General features: G+C 38.9%; 1 protein-coding gene across 2 annotated transcripts in view; it reads right to left on the bottom strand.

The window, feature by feature from the left end:
• The window catches only part of POLH (DNA polymerase eta), a 32,873-nt gene that overhangs the window by 15,975 nt on the left and 676 nt on the right, over positions 1 to 16,222 (bottom strand). For both annotated transcript variants that reach the window (XR_014795486.1, XM_084889545.1), the window contains exons 2-5: positions 14,074 to 14,214; positions 13,701 to 13,835; positions 9,971 to 10,188; positions 633 to 802 (exon numbers count right to left, since the gene is read on the bottom strand). Coding sequence is in view for 1 of the 2 variants with exons in the window: in XM_084889545.1 (XP_084745671.1) it covers positions 633 to 802; positions 9,971 to 10,188; positions 13,701 to 13,835; positions 14,074 to 14,210 (660 nt within the window). In the remaining variant the exon portion in view is untranslated. The remainder of the gene's footprint in view (positions 1 to 632; positions 803 to 9,970; positions 10,189 to 13,700; positions 13,836 to 14,073; positions 14,215 to 16,222) is intronic.

Here is a 16,222-nt window from a genome sequence, read left to right as displayed (position 1 = left end):
TTCTTTTTTTAAACTAATTTTTTAAAATAATTATTATATTTTATTGATTTTAGAGAGGAAGGAAAAGGGAGAGAGAGATAGAAAAATAAATGATGAGAGAACCATTGATCAGCTGCCTCCTGCACACCACCCACTGGGGATGGAGCCCGCAACCCAGGCATGTGCCCTTTACTGGAATGGAACCTAGGACCCTTCAGTCCTCAGGCAGATGCCAAACCAGCCAGGGCTCAGCTTGCTTCTTAAGAAAGTACATGTTCAATGTGATTCTCATGTTAAAGAATTACTTGGGCTTTTATTTAGTCCTCAACAAGAATTTTAAATAGAAACCCAGCCAGGCTGGAGTGGGTCAGTGGTTTGATGCTGGTTCAATTCCCAGTCAGGGCATATGCCAACTTGATCCCCAATAGGGGGCGACAGGAGGCAGCTGATCAATGATTCTCTTTCATCATTGATGTTTCTCTCTTTCTCTTCCTTCTTCTATGAAATCAATAAAAGTATTATAAACAAACAAACAAACAAACAGAAAACGTGTTGCAAAGTATCTATGTAATGACTTAAATGCCCCGCTCATATCATGCTGTATTTAAGGACAGGATCTATGTTTCTCTTTGAAATCTGCTATTAGCCTTCACCTTATTGTGTGAGATTCCAGCTGAACACTGAAAGCCAGTCTGCCTCTCGATGGCTGCTCTCATTTCCTCCACAATCACTGCTCCCACGGTGAGCTGTAGGTCTGGAGAGGTGGTGTTATCAAACTGAAGGGAATCAAGCCATTGCGATAAGCCTTGTTTTCGCATCTCCTCTGAAAAAGTTGAGAGGTCACATTTAGAAATTTTTTAAAATCAGAATTTTATTTGTGTTATCTAATGCAGAAATGTTTCAATTTCAGGTACTTTAACTATATGTAGGTTTCCACAGAAATGGCAGCCATTTTAGAAGACTGGTACTTATAAGAGAGATCAATCCTATATAATAAAGAGGTAATATGCAAATTGAATATCACTTCAACACACAAGATGGCCATCCCTATGTGGACACAAGATGGCCACCACAAGATGGCTAGCAGGGGAGGACAGTTAGGGATGACCGGGCTGGGAGAGGAGGACAGTTAGGGGTGACCGGGCTGGCAGAGGAGGGCAGTTGGGGGGACCAGGCCAGCAGGGGAGGGCAGTTAGGGGTGACCGGGTCAGCAGGGGAGGGCAGTTAGGGACAATCTGGCCAGCAGGGGAGCAGTTAGGCGTCAATTAGGCTGGCAAGGGAGTGGTTAGGGGGTGATCAGGCTAGCAGGCAGAAGCAGTTAGGGGCAATCAGGCAGGCAAGTGGTTGGGAGCCAGCAGTACTGGATTGTGAGAGGGCAGTCAGATATCCCTTGAGGGGTCCCAAATTGGAGAGGGTGCAGGCTGGGCTAAGGGACAACCCTTCCTTCCCATGTACGAATTTCATGCACTGGGCCTCTAGTTTCTATAATAAAAGTTTAAATAAATAAATAATTTTGGTTTTTTCTTTTATTCCTCATTATTTAGTTATTTAGTTAAAACCTACTTCAAAATATTTTACATATCTGCTGAAACCGGTTTGGCTCAGTGGATAGAGCGTCGGCCTGCAGACAGAAAGATCCCAGGTTCGATTCCAGTCGAGGGCATGTACCTTGGTTGCGGGCACATCCCCAGTGGGGGGTGTGCAGGAGGCAGCTGATCAATGTTTCTCTCTCATCGATGTTTCTAACTCTCTGTCCCTCTCTCTTTCTCTCTGTAAAAAATCAATAAAATATATTTTTAAAAATGTATTTTACATATCCATCTTAACCCACCCTATTTTATTCAGATTTTCTTTATACATGCCTTCTAAACAGTCCCCACAAATTAAACATTCTCAAATACCAATGTTATCAATCTTCTCTGCCCGTTCAAAATTGTCATGGTTCTCTCACACCTACAAAATAATCGACTCTATAAATTTGGCATTGACAACCATCTATCTTTTTCTTTCCTTTTTTTTTTTTTTTTTGTATTGTTACTTCTTACCTGAGAATATTCTTTCTATTGATTTTTAGAGAGAGTGGAAGGGAGGGGGGGAGGGTATGAGGGAGAAAGAGAGAAAAACATTGATGAGAGAGAGAGAGAGAGAGAGAGAGAGAGAGAGAGAGAGAGAGAGAGAGAAACACTGATGTGAGACATTGATTGGTTGCTTCCCCCATGCACCCTACACAGGGCTAGGGATGGAACCTGCAACCCAGGTATGTGCCCTTGACCAGGAATTGAACCTAAGACCCTTCGGTGCACAGGCAAACACTCTAACCAATGAGCAACACCAGCAGGGCCATTCTGCCTTTTTATTTATTTATTTTAAAATATATTTTTATTGATTTCAGAGAGAGAGAGATGGAAACATCAATGATGAGAATCATTAATCAGCTGCCTCCTGCACGCCCCCCACTGGGGATTCAGGCCTGCAACCTGGGCATGTGCCCTTGACCGGAACCAAACCCAAAGGCCTATGCTCTATCCACTGAGCCAAACTGGCTAGAGCTCACCTGCCCTTTAAATTTGTTTTCCACTAATTTGTTATATCCTTATAATTTCCTGAACATGCCATGTTTCAAGATATTACATTCTATCTCCTTACTCTTCTTACTCTTTAACTCTGTTCTCCCCTTTGCTTAAATAAATCTTATCTGTACTTCAGGGTTATCTCAAGTTTTATCTATCATCAGATCCTCTTCAACTATTCTAGCTAACTTTGGGGTGTCCCATTAAAATCCTTTAGCTCTTATCTGCAACAAGTATAGCATAATTGTTAAAAGAACATATTCCACAGTCAGGACCGATTCAAATATTGGCTTCACAACTTACAATGTGACTTTGAGCAAGTTACATAATTCTCTAAGCTTTGGTTTTTTTATCTATAAAAGATGAGTACTGTACTTTATAGGATTGTATACTGTACCCCATAGAACACTAAGTACAACACCTAACCATTTATTAGTATTTAGTGAAACAATGAAACTTATTGAAATTGTGAGGATTTCAGGACTCCTTTTCTTTTAAAAAAAAAAAAAGTTTTTATTGATTTCAGAGGAAAGGAGAGGGAGAAAGAGATGGAAACATCAATGATGAGAGAGAGTCACTGATTGGCTGCCTCCTCCACACATCCCAGTAAAGATTGAACCAGCAACCCAGGCATGTGCCCTGACTGGGAATCGAACCATGACCTCCTGGTTCATGGTCAATGCTCAACCACTGAGCCATGCAGATTGGGCTGGACTTTTAATTAGTAGAGCTAAATTTTCTCTGCTTTAGATTTCTTCATTATTGCTCTCCTAGATTAGGTAATGTTGCAATCTTCTGTTACTCTATTTGAACAGGACCACAGAAGATAAACAGCATTCCTTTGTTTTCTTCTTTAGTAAGAAAAATCTGTAAAAATTTGTGTGTGTTTTTCTTTGATATGCTGAGATATAAGGAGAAAATTCAGGCAGTTTTTGCTGAAAAAATACCCACTAACATGAGAAAACTTTCCTTTTCCTTTTGGGTACCTTTGTGAAAAACAATTGATCAAAAAATGAGGGGACCTATTTGTGTATTTTCTATTCTGCATCATTTATCTTTAAGCCTAGCCATGGGGCCGTCTCATCTGATACCAATACCACATTGCTCTAGTTACTGTAAATTTATAATTAAATCTTAAAGTCAGATAGTATAAGCCTTCTATTTAGTTCTTTTTCAAGGTTGTTTGGCTATTCCTCATCCTTTACATTTCCATACACATTTAAAAAATATTTTTATTGATTTCAGAGAGGAAGGGAGAGACAGAGAGAAACATCAATGAGAGAGAATCATTGATCGGCTGCCTTCTGCCTGTCCCCTACTAGGGATTGAATGCGCAACGTGGGCAAGTGCCTTTGACTAGAATTAAACCTGGGACCCTTTAGTCTGTAGGCTGACGCTCTGTCCACTAGCCAAACCAGCTAGGTCTCCATACAAATTTTAGAATAAATTTGTCAATTTCTATAAAATCCAACAGGGATTTTAGAAGGGAATGCAATAAATCTGTAGGCCAATTTGGGGAGATGAACTCTGATAACATTTAGTCTTTTGATCAATGAGCATAGTATGTCTCTCTTCATTGATTTCATTGTCTTTAATTTCTCAGTGATTTTTTAAAAATGTTTTTTTTTTTATTGATTTTAGAGAGAGAAAGGGAAGGAGAGAGAAAGAAACACCAATAATGAAAAAAGATCATTGACTGGCTGCCTCCTGCACACCCCAGTGGGGATTGAGCCCACAACCTGGGCATGAGCCCTGAGGAGGTAATCAAATCATGACATCCTGGTTCATAGGTTGATGCTCAGTGATGTTTTTACTGACTTAGTTTTTCACATGTATTATTAACATTATCTCTGATAATTTCATGATTTTAATGCTATTGCCAATAATATTGCTTTTATTTTTTATTTTTTTAAATATATTTTTATTGATTTTTTACAGAGAAGGAAGAGGAATAGAGAGTTAGAAACATCGATGAGAGAGGAACATCGATCAGCTGCCTCCTGCACGCCCCCTACCGGGGATGTGCCCAAAACCAATGTACATGCCCTTGACCGGAATTGAACCCAGGACCTTTCAGTCCACAGGCTGACACTCTATCCACTGAGCCAAACCGGTTTTGGCCAATAATATTGCTTTTATTATTATTTTTTTAACTTTATTTTTTTAAAATATATTTTATTGATTTTTTACAGAGAGGAAGGGAGAGAGATAGAGCGCTAGAAACATCGATGAGAGAGAAACATCGACCAGCTGCCTCTTGCACACCCCCTACTGGGGATGTGCCCACAACCCAGGTACATGCCTTTGACCGGAATCCAACCTGGGACCTTTCAGTCCACAGACCGACGCTCTATCATTGAGCCAAACCGGTTTCGGCAATAATATTGCTTTTAAAATGTCAATTTCTCATTTTAAAATTTTAGTATATAGAAATGAAATTGATTTTTAGATTGACCTTTCTAATCTCACTTTTTTAGTTGTTTTTTGTTTTTGTTTTTATTTGTAGTGGTGGTAATGTTTTTTTGGGGTGGTAGGTTTTTTTAGGGTTTGCTATAAGTATGGTAATGTCACCTGCAAAGAAAGTTTACTTTTTCCTTCTATTTCCTCTTCTGTCCTGAATGGGAGTGAGTGTTGCTGACTTGTGCAAAAACTTATTTAGGGTTAGACTGATAAACCTCTAGCTAGACTCCACAACTCCAGGGACCATAACTACAAAAGAGAAATAAATCCCTTGGAAAGCTGATTAGTGCTTTCTAAGCTCCATCAGGGGTTGTTGGCAAAATTTATCATTTTGCAGCTTGTAGGATTGAGGCCCCTGCTTTCTTGCTGGCTGTCAGCAGAGGGCAGCAGTCAGAGCTTGGCCATGGGGCCTTCTCCAAAGGCCCTCTCATAACATGGCAGCTTACTTCTTCAAAGTGAGCAAGGACTCTTAACTTCCAAAATATTTACCTTTGACAGTTTGTTTATGATAGTGTATATGAATACATCACTGTTTCATGCCATATGCATTCAAAAGCTATTTAATATGTGTTTAGAAAGAAATGAATTAAGAGCAAGCAAAGAGAGGAAAGAACAAATGAGTTCCTTAGTGAACACAAAGTAGTTACAAAATGGCCTTAAAGGGAAAATTTTTACTCTGGCCATTTTTTAGTACTATTTTTAAGTAATCCTACTACTTAAACTTTCCACACACATATAACTATTTCGGAAACAGAAAATACAAAGTTGCAAATGCAGCATGCTTAGCAGGACTGCTAACTTTGAACCCATTAAGAATCAGGATAGTAAAGGTTATATGCACTTAGATCAGCTAATTTCTGTTATCAGTTTTTTGTTGTACACATCAGATGAATACACAGGAATGTGACATGCAATCATAAGCCATTCACTAGACATTGCAATATTCTGAACTCTATAAAAAATATATAACTGCATCGGAAAGCTTAATATTTAAACTGGCCACATTAAAGCAATAGATACCTCAGACTTCTTTATAAACACTGTATTTAAAAATATATACTTGTTTTCAGAAAGGAAGGGAGAGACAGAAGCATCAATGAGGAGAATCATTGATTGGCTGCCTCCTGCGCACCCCACACTGAGGACTGAGCCTGCAACCCCAGCATGTGCCCTGACCGGGATTGAACCATGACCTCCTGGTTCATAGGCTGACACTCAACCACTGAACCATGCTGGCTGGGCAACACTGGCATTTTAAATATATATATATATTTTATTGATTCTTTACAGAGAGGAAGAGAGAGGGATAGAGAGTTAGAAACATCGATGAGAGAGAAACATGGATCAGCTGACTCCTGCACACCCTCCACTGGGGATGTGCTTGCAACCAAGGCACATGCCCTTGACCGGAATTGAACCCGGGACCTTTCAGTCTGCAGGCCGATGATCTATCTACTGAGCCAAACCGGTTTCAGCAACACTAGCATTTTAAATAAAAATGTATCTAGATAAGAAAGATAAGTCTAAAAAAAAAAAAAAAAAAGGAACATGTCCATTTGAGTGAATATTTGACTACCAACAAAGATACTTTCAATATCAGCCAGAGAGATGCTCAACGAGTTTTAGCTAAAAACCAATGTAATTTATAGTAACAGTTCTTATTCTGAGGTGTGTGTGTTTCAGAGGATCTGTGAATCTCCTGAAAACCGCACACTAAATTGTCTTATGTGTATATTTGTGTTTTTCTCAGACAAGCAAGTGTCCATAGCTTTCAACAGATTTTCAAAAGGGTATGCAGCCCTCGAAACAAAACAAAAAAACATAAAGAACCAATGATTTAAAGCATTACAAAAGAAATTTCGAATGTTTATTTTAAAAATAAGCTACATAATAAAATGTGAAACACACACCCAGCCAGTATGGTTCAGTAACTGAGCATCGACCTCTCAACCAGGAGGTCATAGTTGGATTCCCAGTCAGAGCATATGCCCCAGTAGGCAATGTGCAGGACGCAGCAGATCAGTGATTCTCTCTCATCATTGACATTTCTCTCTCTCTTCCTCCCCTTTCCTTTCTCTGAAATAAAACATATATATATATATATATATATATATATATATATATATATATATATATATTTTTTTTTTTTTTTTTTTTTTTTAAGAATATGATCCACAAAGCTAAGACTAAAGACAACCTTCCTTATTATGATCATTACATTTCTGACTCTGCTCTAGAATAAAGAAATCATGCCCTAGCCAGTTTGGTTCAGTGGATAGAGTGTCCACAGACTGAAGGGTCCCAGGTTCAATTCCTGTCAAGGGCATGTAGCTCAGTTGTAGGCTTGACCTGGCCCTGATCTGGGTATGTGCAGGAGGCAACCAGTTGATAGTTTCTCTCACATCTATGTTTTTCTCTGCCTCTCCCCTTCCCTTCCACTCTCTCTAAAATTCAATGGAAAAATATCCTTGGGTGAGGATTAACAAACAAAAAAGAAATGACATGTTTCATCGTCAAATGGTTATGTACCATAACTTTGCCTCTTTAACTGGCACATTTTTATTGTCCACTGTGTTTTCCCTATAGAACTAACGGATGTGCAGGCTCCAGCTTGATAAACTCTCCTAAATCAGGATCAGAGAATAAAGTAATTTCTCAATGGTTATTCCCACAGGCTTCCCTAGATCTACTACCCTTCAGCATATGTTAAAGGCATATCTTATTTTAAAACATGAAACACACGGCAAATTCACCACTGAAACTAGAAATAAGCTAAACTCTATTGGAGATTTTTCTGGAGAAATCTGTATTATTTCTATAAGTAATAACAGATTGCCTTATTTTTACCCCCAATAAATTAATCTGTTACATTTGTATCCAGTTTCTTTTGACAAATGTCCAATATTTAAAGTGGTTGGTTTTTTTAGTGAAAGAGCTCTTCTGAATAAGAACAATGTTACAAAATAATAGTTCTAAAAGTACATGTTACAGATTAAGGGGAGAATGGATGCACTGTTTTGAATATAGCCTTGATCAACATACTAGAAAATGTCTATGAAAAATGTCTGAACACTCTGTTGAAAACTTCTAGATACAGAAAGAATTATTTTCTCTGGGAAATCCCACAGAATCCCCTTTTCATAATATTTGAGTAAAAATGTAAGACTCACAAGGACAATAGGGGGGTGGGAGCAAGAGTGGGAGAGGTGGGGGATTTGAATGGGAGGTTGAGGACAAATATGTGATACCTTAATAAAGAAATTTTAAAAAATCAATGGAAGAGAAAAAAAAAAGTAAGACCCAGATTCTCTTAGGTCTGGTATTTAGAACCACCATAATCTAATATCACCACAAAAGCAAATATTTTATTGCCCTAGTTTTATTCTAGTCTAAGAAAATGTTTTTAACCACCAAGTACATTTTCTTTTTAAAGCATTTCATGCAAATCATAAGTTGTTTTATATATATATATATATATATATATATATATATATATATATATATATATATATAAAATATATTTTATTGATTTTGTACAGAGAGGAAGGGAGAGAGATAGTTAGAAACATCGATGAGAGTCATCGATCAGCTGCCTCTTGCACACCCCCTACTGGGGATATGCCCGCAACCAAGGTACATGCCCTTGACCAGAATCGAACCCGGGACCAAGCTGACGCTCTATCCATTGAGCCAAACCGGTTTCGGCACAAATCATAAGTTTTTGTCTGGTAGATAACCTGGGTTGCAGGCTAGATCCCCAGAAGAGGGTGTGCAGGAGGCAGCCGATGTTGCTTCTCTCTCTTTGATGTTTCTATCTCTCTATCCCTTTGCCTTTCTTTCTCTCTAAAAACACACAGCTATACAGATAGAGCTATAAAATCAACAATTTTCTTAATTTTGAAATAAAATTAAGAAAAAGAATGAGGCCTAGCTGGTGTGGCTCAGTGGTTGAGATCCAGGAGATCACAGGTTCAATTTCAGTCAGGGCACCTGCCAGGGTTGCAGGCTCGATCCCCAGTGGGGGGCGTGCAGGAGGCAACTGATCCATGGTTCTCTCTTATCATGGATGTTTCTATCTCTCCCTCTCCATTCCTCTCTGAAATCAATTAAAAAAGATTAAAAAAGAAAAAGCTGACACCGGTTTTGCTCAATGGTTAGAGCGTGTCGGCCTGCAGACTGAAAGGTCCCAGGTTCAGTTCCAGTCAAGGGCATGTACCTTGGCAGCTGATCAATGATTTTCTCTCATCAATGTTTCTAACTCTCTATCCCTCTCTCTTCCTCTCTGTAAAAAATCAATAAAATATATTTTTTAAAAAGAAAAAGAATGAGCTCTATAAATATAATATTATACTGTAATTAAAAAGCAAAAATGTAAAAAGCACATACACAAAGCAACATTGTAAAATTATAAAGACATATACATACTTAAGAAGATATGCCAAATACTGATATATTGGTAGGTATAAAAGAGAGTATGAGGTTAGGAGGGAGTGGGAGAAATCACAATGAAGGGAAAAAGAAGTAAAATAAAATGAGAGAGGCCTTTGCATAGCTCATTAACATTGTGCTATGAACTGATTAGAAATTTTGAGTGATTCAACTCCTGGTACTTGAGGTCTCCCTTAAAAAAAAAAATTCACCCTTCTTTTGATAAAGAAACCAAGTTACAATAATATAAATTAACTTGCAAAATGATGGAAGTGCTCAGTCAGACTTCTATGGATAACTTTAACATGCCCTAGTCATATCTGAAGAGAAACTTGATTTCATACAGATTCCAAGCTTTTAAACATCCATATACCTGGAAAGATTAGAGAATTTGTATATCCTTCTATGTGAGTCCTTGTGATTCATTCAGGGTGTAGTTTAAGTTTCCTTTCAATCAATCCAAGAAGTATCAGTGTGACCAAGCAAAGCAGGTTCCAAAGGCAGGAAGCAGAGCAAATGATGCTATGAAGTACCTTTCTGAACTGTCCCTTCTGCTGCTGTAGAGCCTTGGGGAAACCCTTCAATGTAGGTCGTTGGCAACAAGTCTGCTGAGATAGGTTGACCTTGTAGCTTTTGCAATCTCTCTCGTACAGCACTGGTCAGGTCTACATAAGCTTCATCAATGCTGGCACGTTCAATCACAGCAAAACGAGACATTACCTCCATCACTTCCACACTGGCTTCCCGGTACCTAAGAAGTATAAGGATTGTACATGTAGAAAATAAATGGAGGCAACATTGAGACTGTGTACCCCATACCCTCCTCATAATAGAAGAATAATATACATAATCAGGGTAAGATCTCCTTAAAGAGAAGACTGGATTGTCAGAGACTAGATAGTAACCCAATGAATAAGGCAGAAGATGGTCAATAACAAAAGCAAGGAAAAAGAACCATGGAAGCAAACATTTATAGTGCCACTCTAGCACACCAAGGTAGAAAGCATCTACAATAGATCATGAATATATCTGTGTAACAAGTATCTCTCTAAAGAGGAAAGAAATGTTTCAAACTAGTTTAACTGGAAAACATTTCACTATGATCATCTACTATTCCTTTTGTTATTTTCATACACCTACCACATAGTATTCTGCTTCATCTTTTTTCTTCAAATAACTTATAGGGAACACTGCACTGATTAGTGAAGCCAAGTATCTTGTCTTTCTTAGGTTGGTATTTTTATTTATAAACTAGCAAAGTGACATATAGATTTTATATTTCTTTTAAATATATTTTATTGATTTTTACAGAGAGGAAGGGAGAGGGATAGAGAGTTAGAAATATCGATGAGAGAGAAACATAGATCAGCTGCCTTCTGCACACCCCTTACTGGGGATGTGCCCACAACCAAGGTACATGCCCTTGACTAGAATCGAACCTGGGACCCTTCAGTCCCCAGGCCGACTTTAAACTGGTCAGGGCTGGATTTTATATTTCAGTTTGATTAACATGTTAGCTGGTTATCGCTACACACACACACACACACACACACACTAAAGTCCAAGTGCTTTTGAATTTACTAACATTCAAATTATCAAATTGAAGATAAGCTCCTAGAATATGGTAATGTGTCTGGATAGGCAGACATCCTCTACTAGGAAATACCAATCTCACCATATACAGTCTATTCAAATCCTAACAAGCAGCTTTTCTGGCTAATGTAGCTAGTTTTCTAGGCAATATGTGGATGTTTTCTTTGCTTTGGACTTGCTATGGAATTTAAATAAGTCCTTTGTTCCTGTTGAACCTATTTTATTTATCATAAAAATGAAAATATTTGCACTTTCACCAAGACATCTATCAAAATTGGTATAATTATTGTTCTAAAACATTCTCAAATGAAAGAATTACAGGCCCGGAGCAGTGGCTGCCAGGCTGGGAGAGGCCAGGCTCGGAGCAGCGGCTACCAGGCTGGGAGCGTCCAGGCCCGGAGCAGCCGGGTCTGGTGCGGCCAGGCCAGGAGCAGCGGCTGCCAGGCTGGGAGCGGCCAGGCCCAGAGCAGCCGGGTCTGGTGCGGTCAGGCCAGGAGCAGCGGCTGCCAGGCTGGGAGCGGCCAGGCCCGGAGCAGCGGCTGCCAGGCTGGGAGCGGCCAGGCCCGGAGCAGCCGGGACCGGAGCAACCGGGCCCAGAGCAGCCGGGTCGGGTGCGGCCAGGCCTGTAGCAGCAACAGCCAAGTCCAGAGCAACTAGGTCAGGAGCGGCAGTGACCAGACCCGGAGCAGCTGGTTGTGGAACGAACCAGAGCAACAGAGGCCAGGCACGGAGCAGCCAGGCCCGAAACAGCTCGCTCCTCGCCTGTCCCTGCCCACGGCTGCCTCTCAGACATGGCTGGAAACTTTTGTGGGAACTCGAGGGTCTGCTGAATCAAATGATGAAGGCTTAGATCTGGATGTGTTGAGTTAGTATAGCCCTGGGGTGTTGATCTGTGAGTGCCTTGGGTGGGGCCTGGATGAGGCTGGTTGACCTATTTGGAAATGTCTTTTGTGTGAAGTGTATCATTGGGCATGTGGAGGTATTATTGATATGAGAAAATGCTAAGTAACAGATTTACTATCTGAAAAGGGATTTACTATCGGGGAAAGGGAGGGAGGAGGAGACTGAACATAAACTGTGCACCTATGGATGAGGACAATGGGGGATGGGGAGGGGGCGGAGGGTGGGGTGGGAACCTGGTGGAGGGGGGAAGAAATGAGGAACCTTTGTAATAATATGAACAATAAAGATTGATTAAAAAAAAAAAAAAAAGAATTAGAGAAAGACAGCTTTTTTTTCCTTTCAGTCATTATTTGGGCTGGAGAGAGGATAGTCAGACCTCAAATAAAAAAGAAAACTCCATGTCAACGCATGAATCAGGAGACCATGGTTCTATTCCTGGTCAGGGCACATGTCTTAATAATTCTCCTGCCTATAAATTCTCTCCTAAATTTTCTAAAACTGCCTTTGCTCAAAAAGTTTAAAGTTGGTGGCATGTGACTTTTTAAAATCACACTCTGAAGTCAACTACATTTCTGGGAAATTACATTATGTCCATTAACTAAATTAATTCCAATTTAGGGTTAAAGTATTAAGCTCCGGTCAAATCTTTCTTTTCTGGCGATAACTTCAATGTGTAGTTGGCTATAATACTCTACCTTTAGACTTCCTTAGACTTCCATTCATAGGTGAATTCAGGAATATCTCAAGTCCCAAGTCAAAGCATGATCCCTACGCATCACACCACACAGTATAGTGTAATGTGAGAATATGGATACTGAAAGAGAAAAAAATTCAGTCTTCTACTTTTTAGCTGTATGAACTTATTTAATGTCTCTAAACTTCTTTTCCTGTCTATGTGTGGGAGGGTGTGTGTATGGAGGGAGAGTACTACTAAAACATACCACACAGCAGTGTGAGATTTAAAAGACATTGCCTATGGAGAGCTTAACCTGGCACCTGGCATATGACATATGCTCAATGTGTACTATTAGGATTGTTATAGTGCAGGGGTCCTCAAACTTTTTAAAGTGGGGGCCAGATCACGGTCCCTCAGAGAGCTGGAGGGCCGGACTATATGAACTACTAATTCCTACTGTAACACCTTGGCTGCGCTCACTGCCCAAAAAACCTGGCGGGCTGGATCAGACTCCTCTGCGGGCCGCATGTGGCCCGCGGGCCGTAGTTTGAAGACCCCTGTTAGTGGCTTGGGCTTATACCTACCTCTAACTTGGCTATGCCTATACATGTTTCCCATTCCAAGGCTAACCTTCTGAAATTTGGGAAGAGACAGCTCAGTTCAAAAGCAGAGAAGGTAATCTCCTTTGAGACTGTTTAATTCTGGCAAATAATTCTAGATATTGCACTAGAATGTCAGTTTGACTAAGTCTTCTCTGGAAAAACTCTTAGTTTCACAGTCAATTTAATTACTTCAAACACTTCAGACTTGGCTTGAGAACATATAATTTGATGTTAAGTTTTAAGTATAACAGCACATTTTTAAATAAGAAACTGAAATGGTATCAAGGCAGTAATTGCTATAGGTAATAATGACTGGACTGTTCCTGAACAGTATCAGAATCTACTTTTATTTCACAAGAAAAGTTGGCTGACCAAAAATAACTTTTTCAGATGTTATTTACACAAAATAAATTTGAAAAATCAGTTCCTAGCCTCATGGAATAGTATTTCCAACCCTTCTACTCCCCTCAAATCATCTTTCCTTCTTACTTGGTGAGGTTAGCTTTCCCACGGGACTCACGAACTTGTGCCAGTAGAAGATCTGGACATAACTTCTTAGCATCATCGGCCCACATGTTTCTGGTGACTCCAAATGCACGAGCTTCATAACTCACTGCAATTATCCTAAGGTTACCAACAGAAAGGAACAGAAAGATATTACCTGACACAGGCACAAATAATTAAAATGTATAATAAATACGCTATACATATAACAGTAGAAACTTTTTGGTCACAGATGCCACTATTTGATTTCAAACACAGCAGTTCAGACATCTCAAAAATACCTAGCATAGTTCTATGCATTGCATTCTTACAGATTAGAATGGTAGTTGACAGTTATAACAATAACTATGATACATACCCACCACCCTTCCATGATTTGTACTGCACAACTGCACAAGGTTTATCCCTCAAGTGAGGATTCTGCCGCTGCTCCACTTGAACAAAAAAACAATCCATGTCCACTAGAGCAACTACCCGGTCCTGTCCATTAGCCATTTTCCTGTAAGACAATGTTTATAGACAGTTATATTTCCATTCTTCCACTGTTGAGCTACCATGAGTTTGAGAGCATGGTAACTAACAAGAACATAACAGCCATTTTCATCAACTGCTAGAATGAGAATAATAAAGTAGTACAATTTTAGGAAGGTAATAAGTGTTTAAAAGCTTAAAAATTCTCATCCCCAAAAAAATTTCACAAAAGAATATAGTATACAAATAGTCAACAGGCATATGAAAATGAGCTCAACATCATAGAGAAATGCAAATTAAAACCACAATGCACAACCTAGTTCATAGATAAGTCTCAAGTATAAATTCAGGGGAAAGAAAAGCAGAAAATGATATATAGCATTATAGCATTCATGTAAATTTATTTTTTTATTTTGAAATAATTTTAGTCTTGCAAAAATAGTAGGGTACTTCTATAACCAGTTTCCCCTACTGTTAATATTTTACATATCGATAGCACAATTATAATAACTTAAAAAATGAACATTGGTGTAATATTCAACTACATACTTTACTTGAATCTCACCAGTTATTCCACTACTATCTTTTTTCTGTTCTAGGATCCAATCTTAGTCATCATGTCTCTTAATCTTTTCCAAGAGAAGACACCTCCTCAGTTTTCCATGAACTTGACACTTTTGAAGAGTCAGTTAATTTAAAAATATCTCTCAATTTAGGTGTCTGATGTTTTCTCTTGTTATGCATTTTGGGCAAGAATATCACAAAAGTTATGTACTCTTCTCAGGGTATCATGTTGGGAGGTACATAATGTCAATATGCCTTATTATCGGTGATGTTAACCATGATCATTTAGTTGAGAGAGTGTTTGCCAGGTTCCTCATTGTAAAGCTACTATTTTGAGATGGCAAATAACCTGGGTTTGATTTTTTTTCAAACTTTCAACGACTAAGCACCCATCAGCGAATCTTGCTGCAACAATAACTTTGCAGTGTTCTAATGGTGACTTTCTACTCATTCACATAAATTTCTGAAAAAAATACTACATACCATTTGGATAACAGATTGGAAGAACAAACCTTATATACTCAATAGTGGATACAGACTAATATCACTTAACAATGTTAGAAATTTGGAATAAGGAATGTAAACTAATGAAATGGCTTCCCAATTTTGCTGAAGATTGGAATCACCTAGGAACATTAAATGAGGTTGATATTGGCTTCTACCACCAGACATCCTAATTTAATTGGTATGGATATGACCTGGGCATTGTGATTTTTACAAGCTTCCCAGGCACCTTTTATTTATTTTTAAAAAATGTTATTGACTAAAGTTTTACATATGTCTCCTTTTTCCCCAATTGCCAGGCACTTCTAATATGCAGCAAAGATTGAGAGTCACTGACCTAAAGTACATGATTTAAATATGAGAAACACCGGTTATACAGTTGAGTAAGCACTCAACTGCACTCAACTGTATTCTTTTTAAAAAGTGTCAAATATTAACATTTATCTTGAAAAAAAGTAACATGCAATTACAAAACTGCAAGATTAGTGGGAAGAAAACAATGAATTTACAAAATCAGAGTGTCTAAAGGCATTAATTCCTTATCAGTTCTACATTACCCAAAACTGGCAGGATGTGATGCTTTAAACATTTCTAAGTTCAAACCATAACATATCAGAAATCATTTTACCTTGAAGTGCCTTCAGCGTAGCACGGGGACAGATGCCAGAATAGACACAGTAAATGTATTTTCTCTCGCACACAAAGAAAACACCGGGTCCGCACGATAGTCGATACACGCACTACATTCGATACAAACCCCATAAAGTGGAGTATGAGTGGGAAGCCGTGCCCTAAGTCCAGCAAACGTGTCACCGAATATGCAAACACAAATACTGGTATGCAGACTTTTAACAGATAACGATGCTGTTGACGTTTTAAACAGTCCACGTATTTTGCTGGAGAAAGCAAGAGCTCTTCAAAATGAAACATACTCTCTTGCCAAAACCCTCTTTTCGGAATAAGGCTTA

Source organism: Pipistrellus hanaki, assembly GCF_964339955.1.
Source record: "Pipistrellus hanaki genome assembly, chromosome: 7".
Taxonomy (NCBI): Eukaryota; Metazoa; Chordata; class Mammalia; order Chiroptera; family Vespertilionidae; genus Pipistrellus; species Pipistrellus hanaki.
The sequence above is the reverse complement of the archived record's forward strand: the minus strand, read 5'-3'. Positions and strand labels throughout refer to the sequence as shown.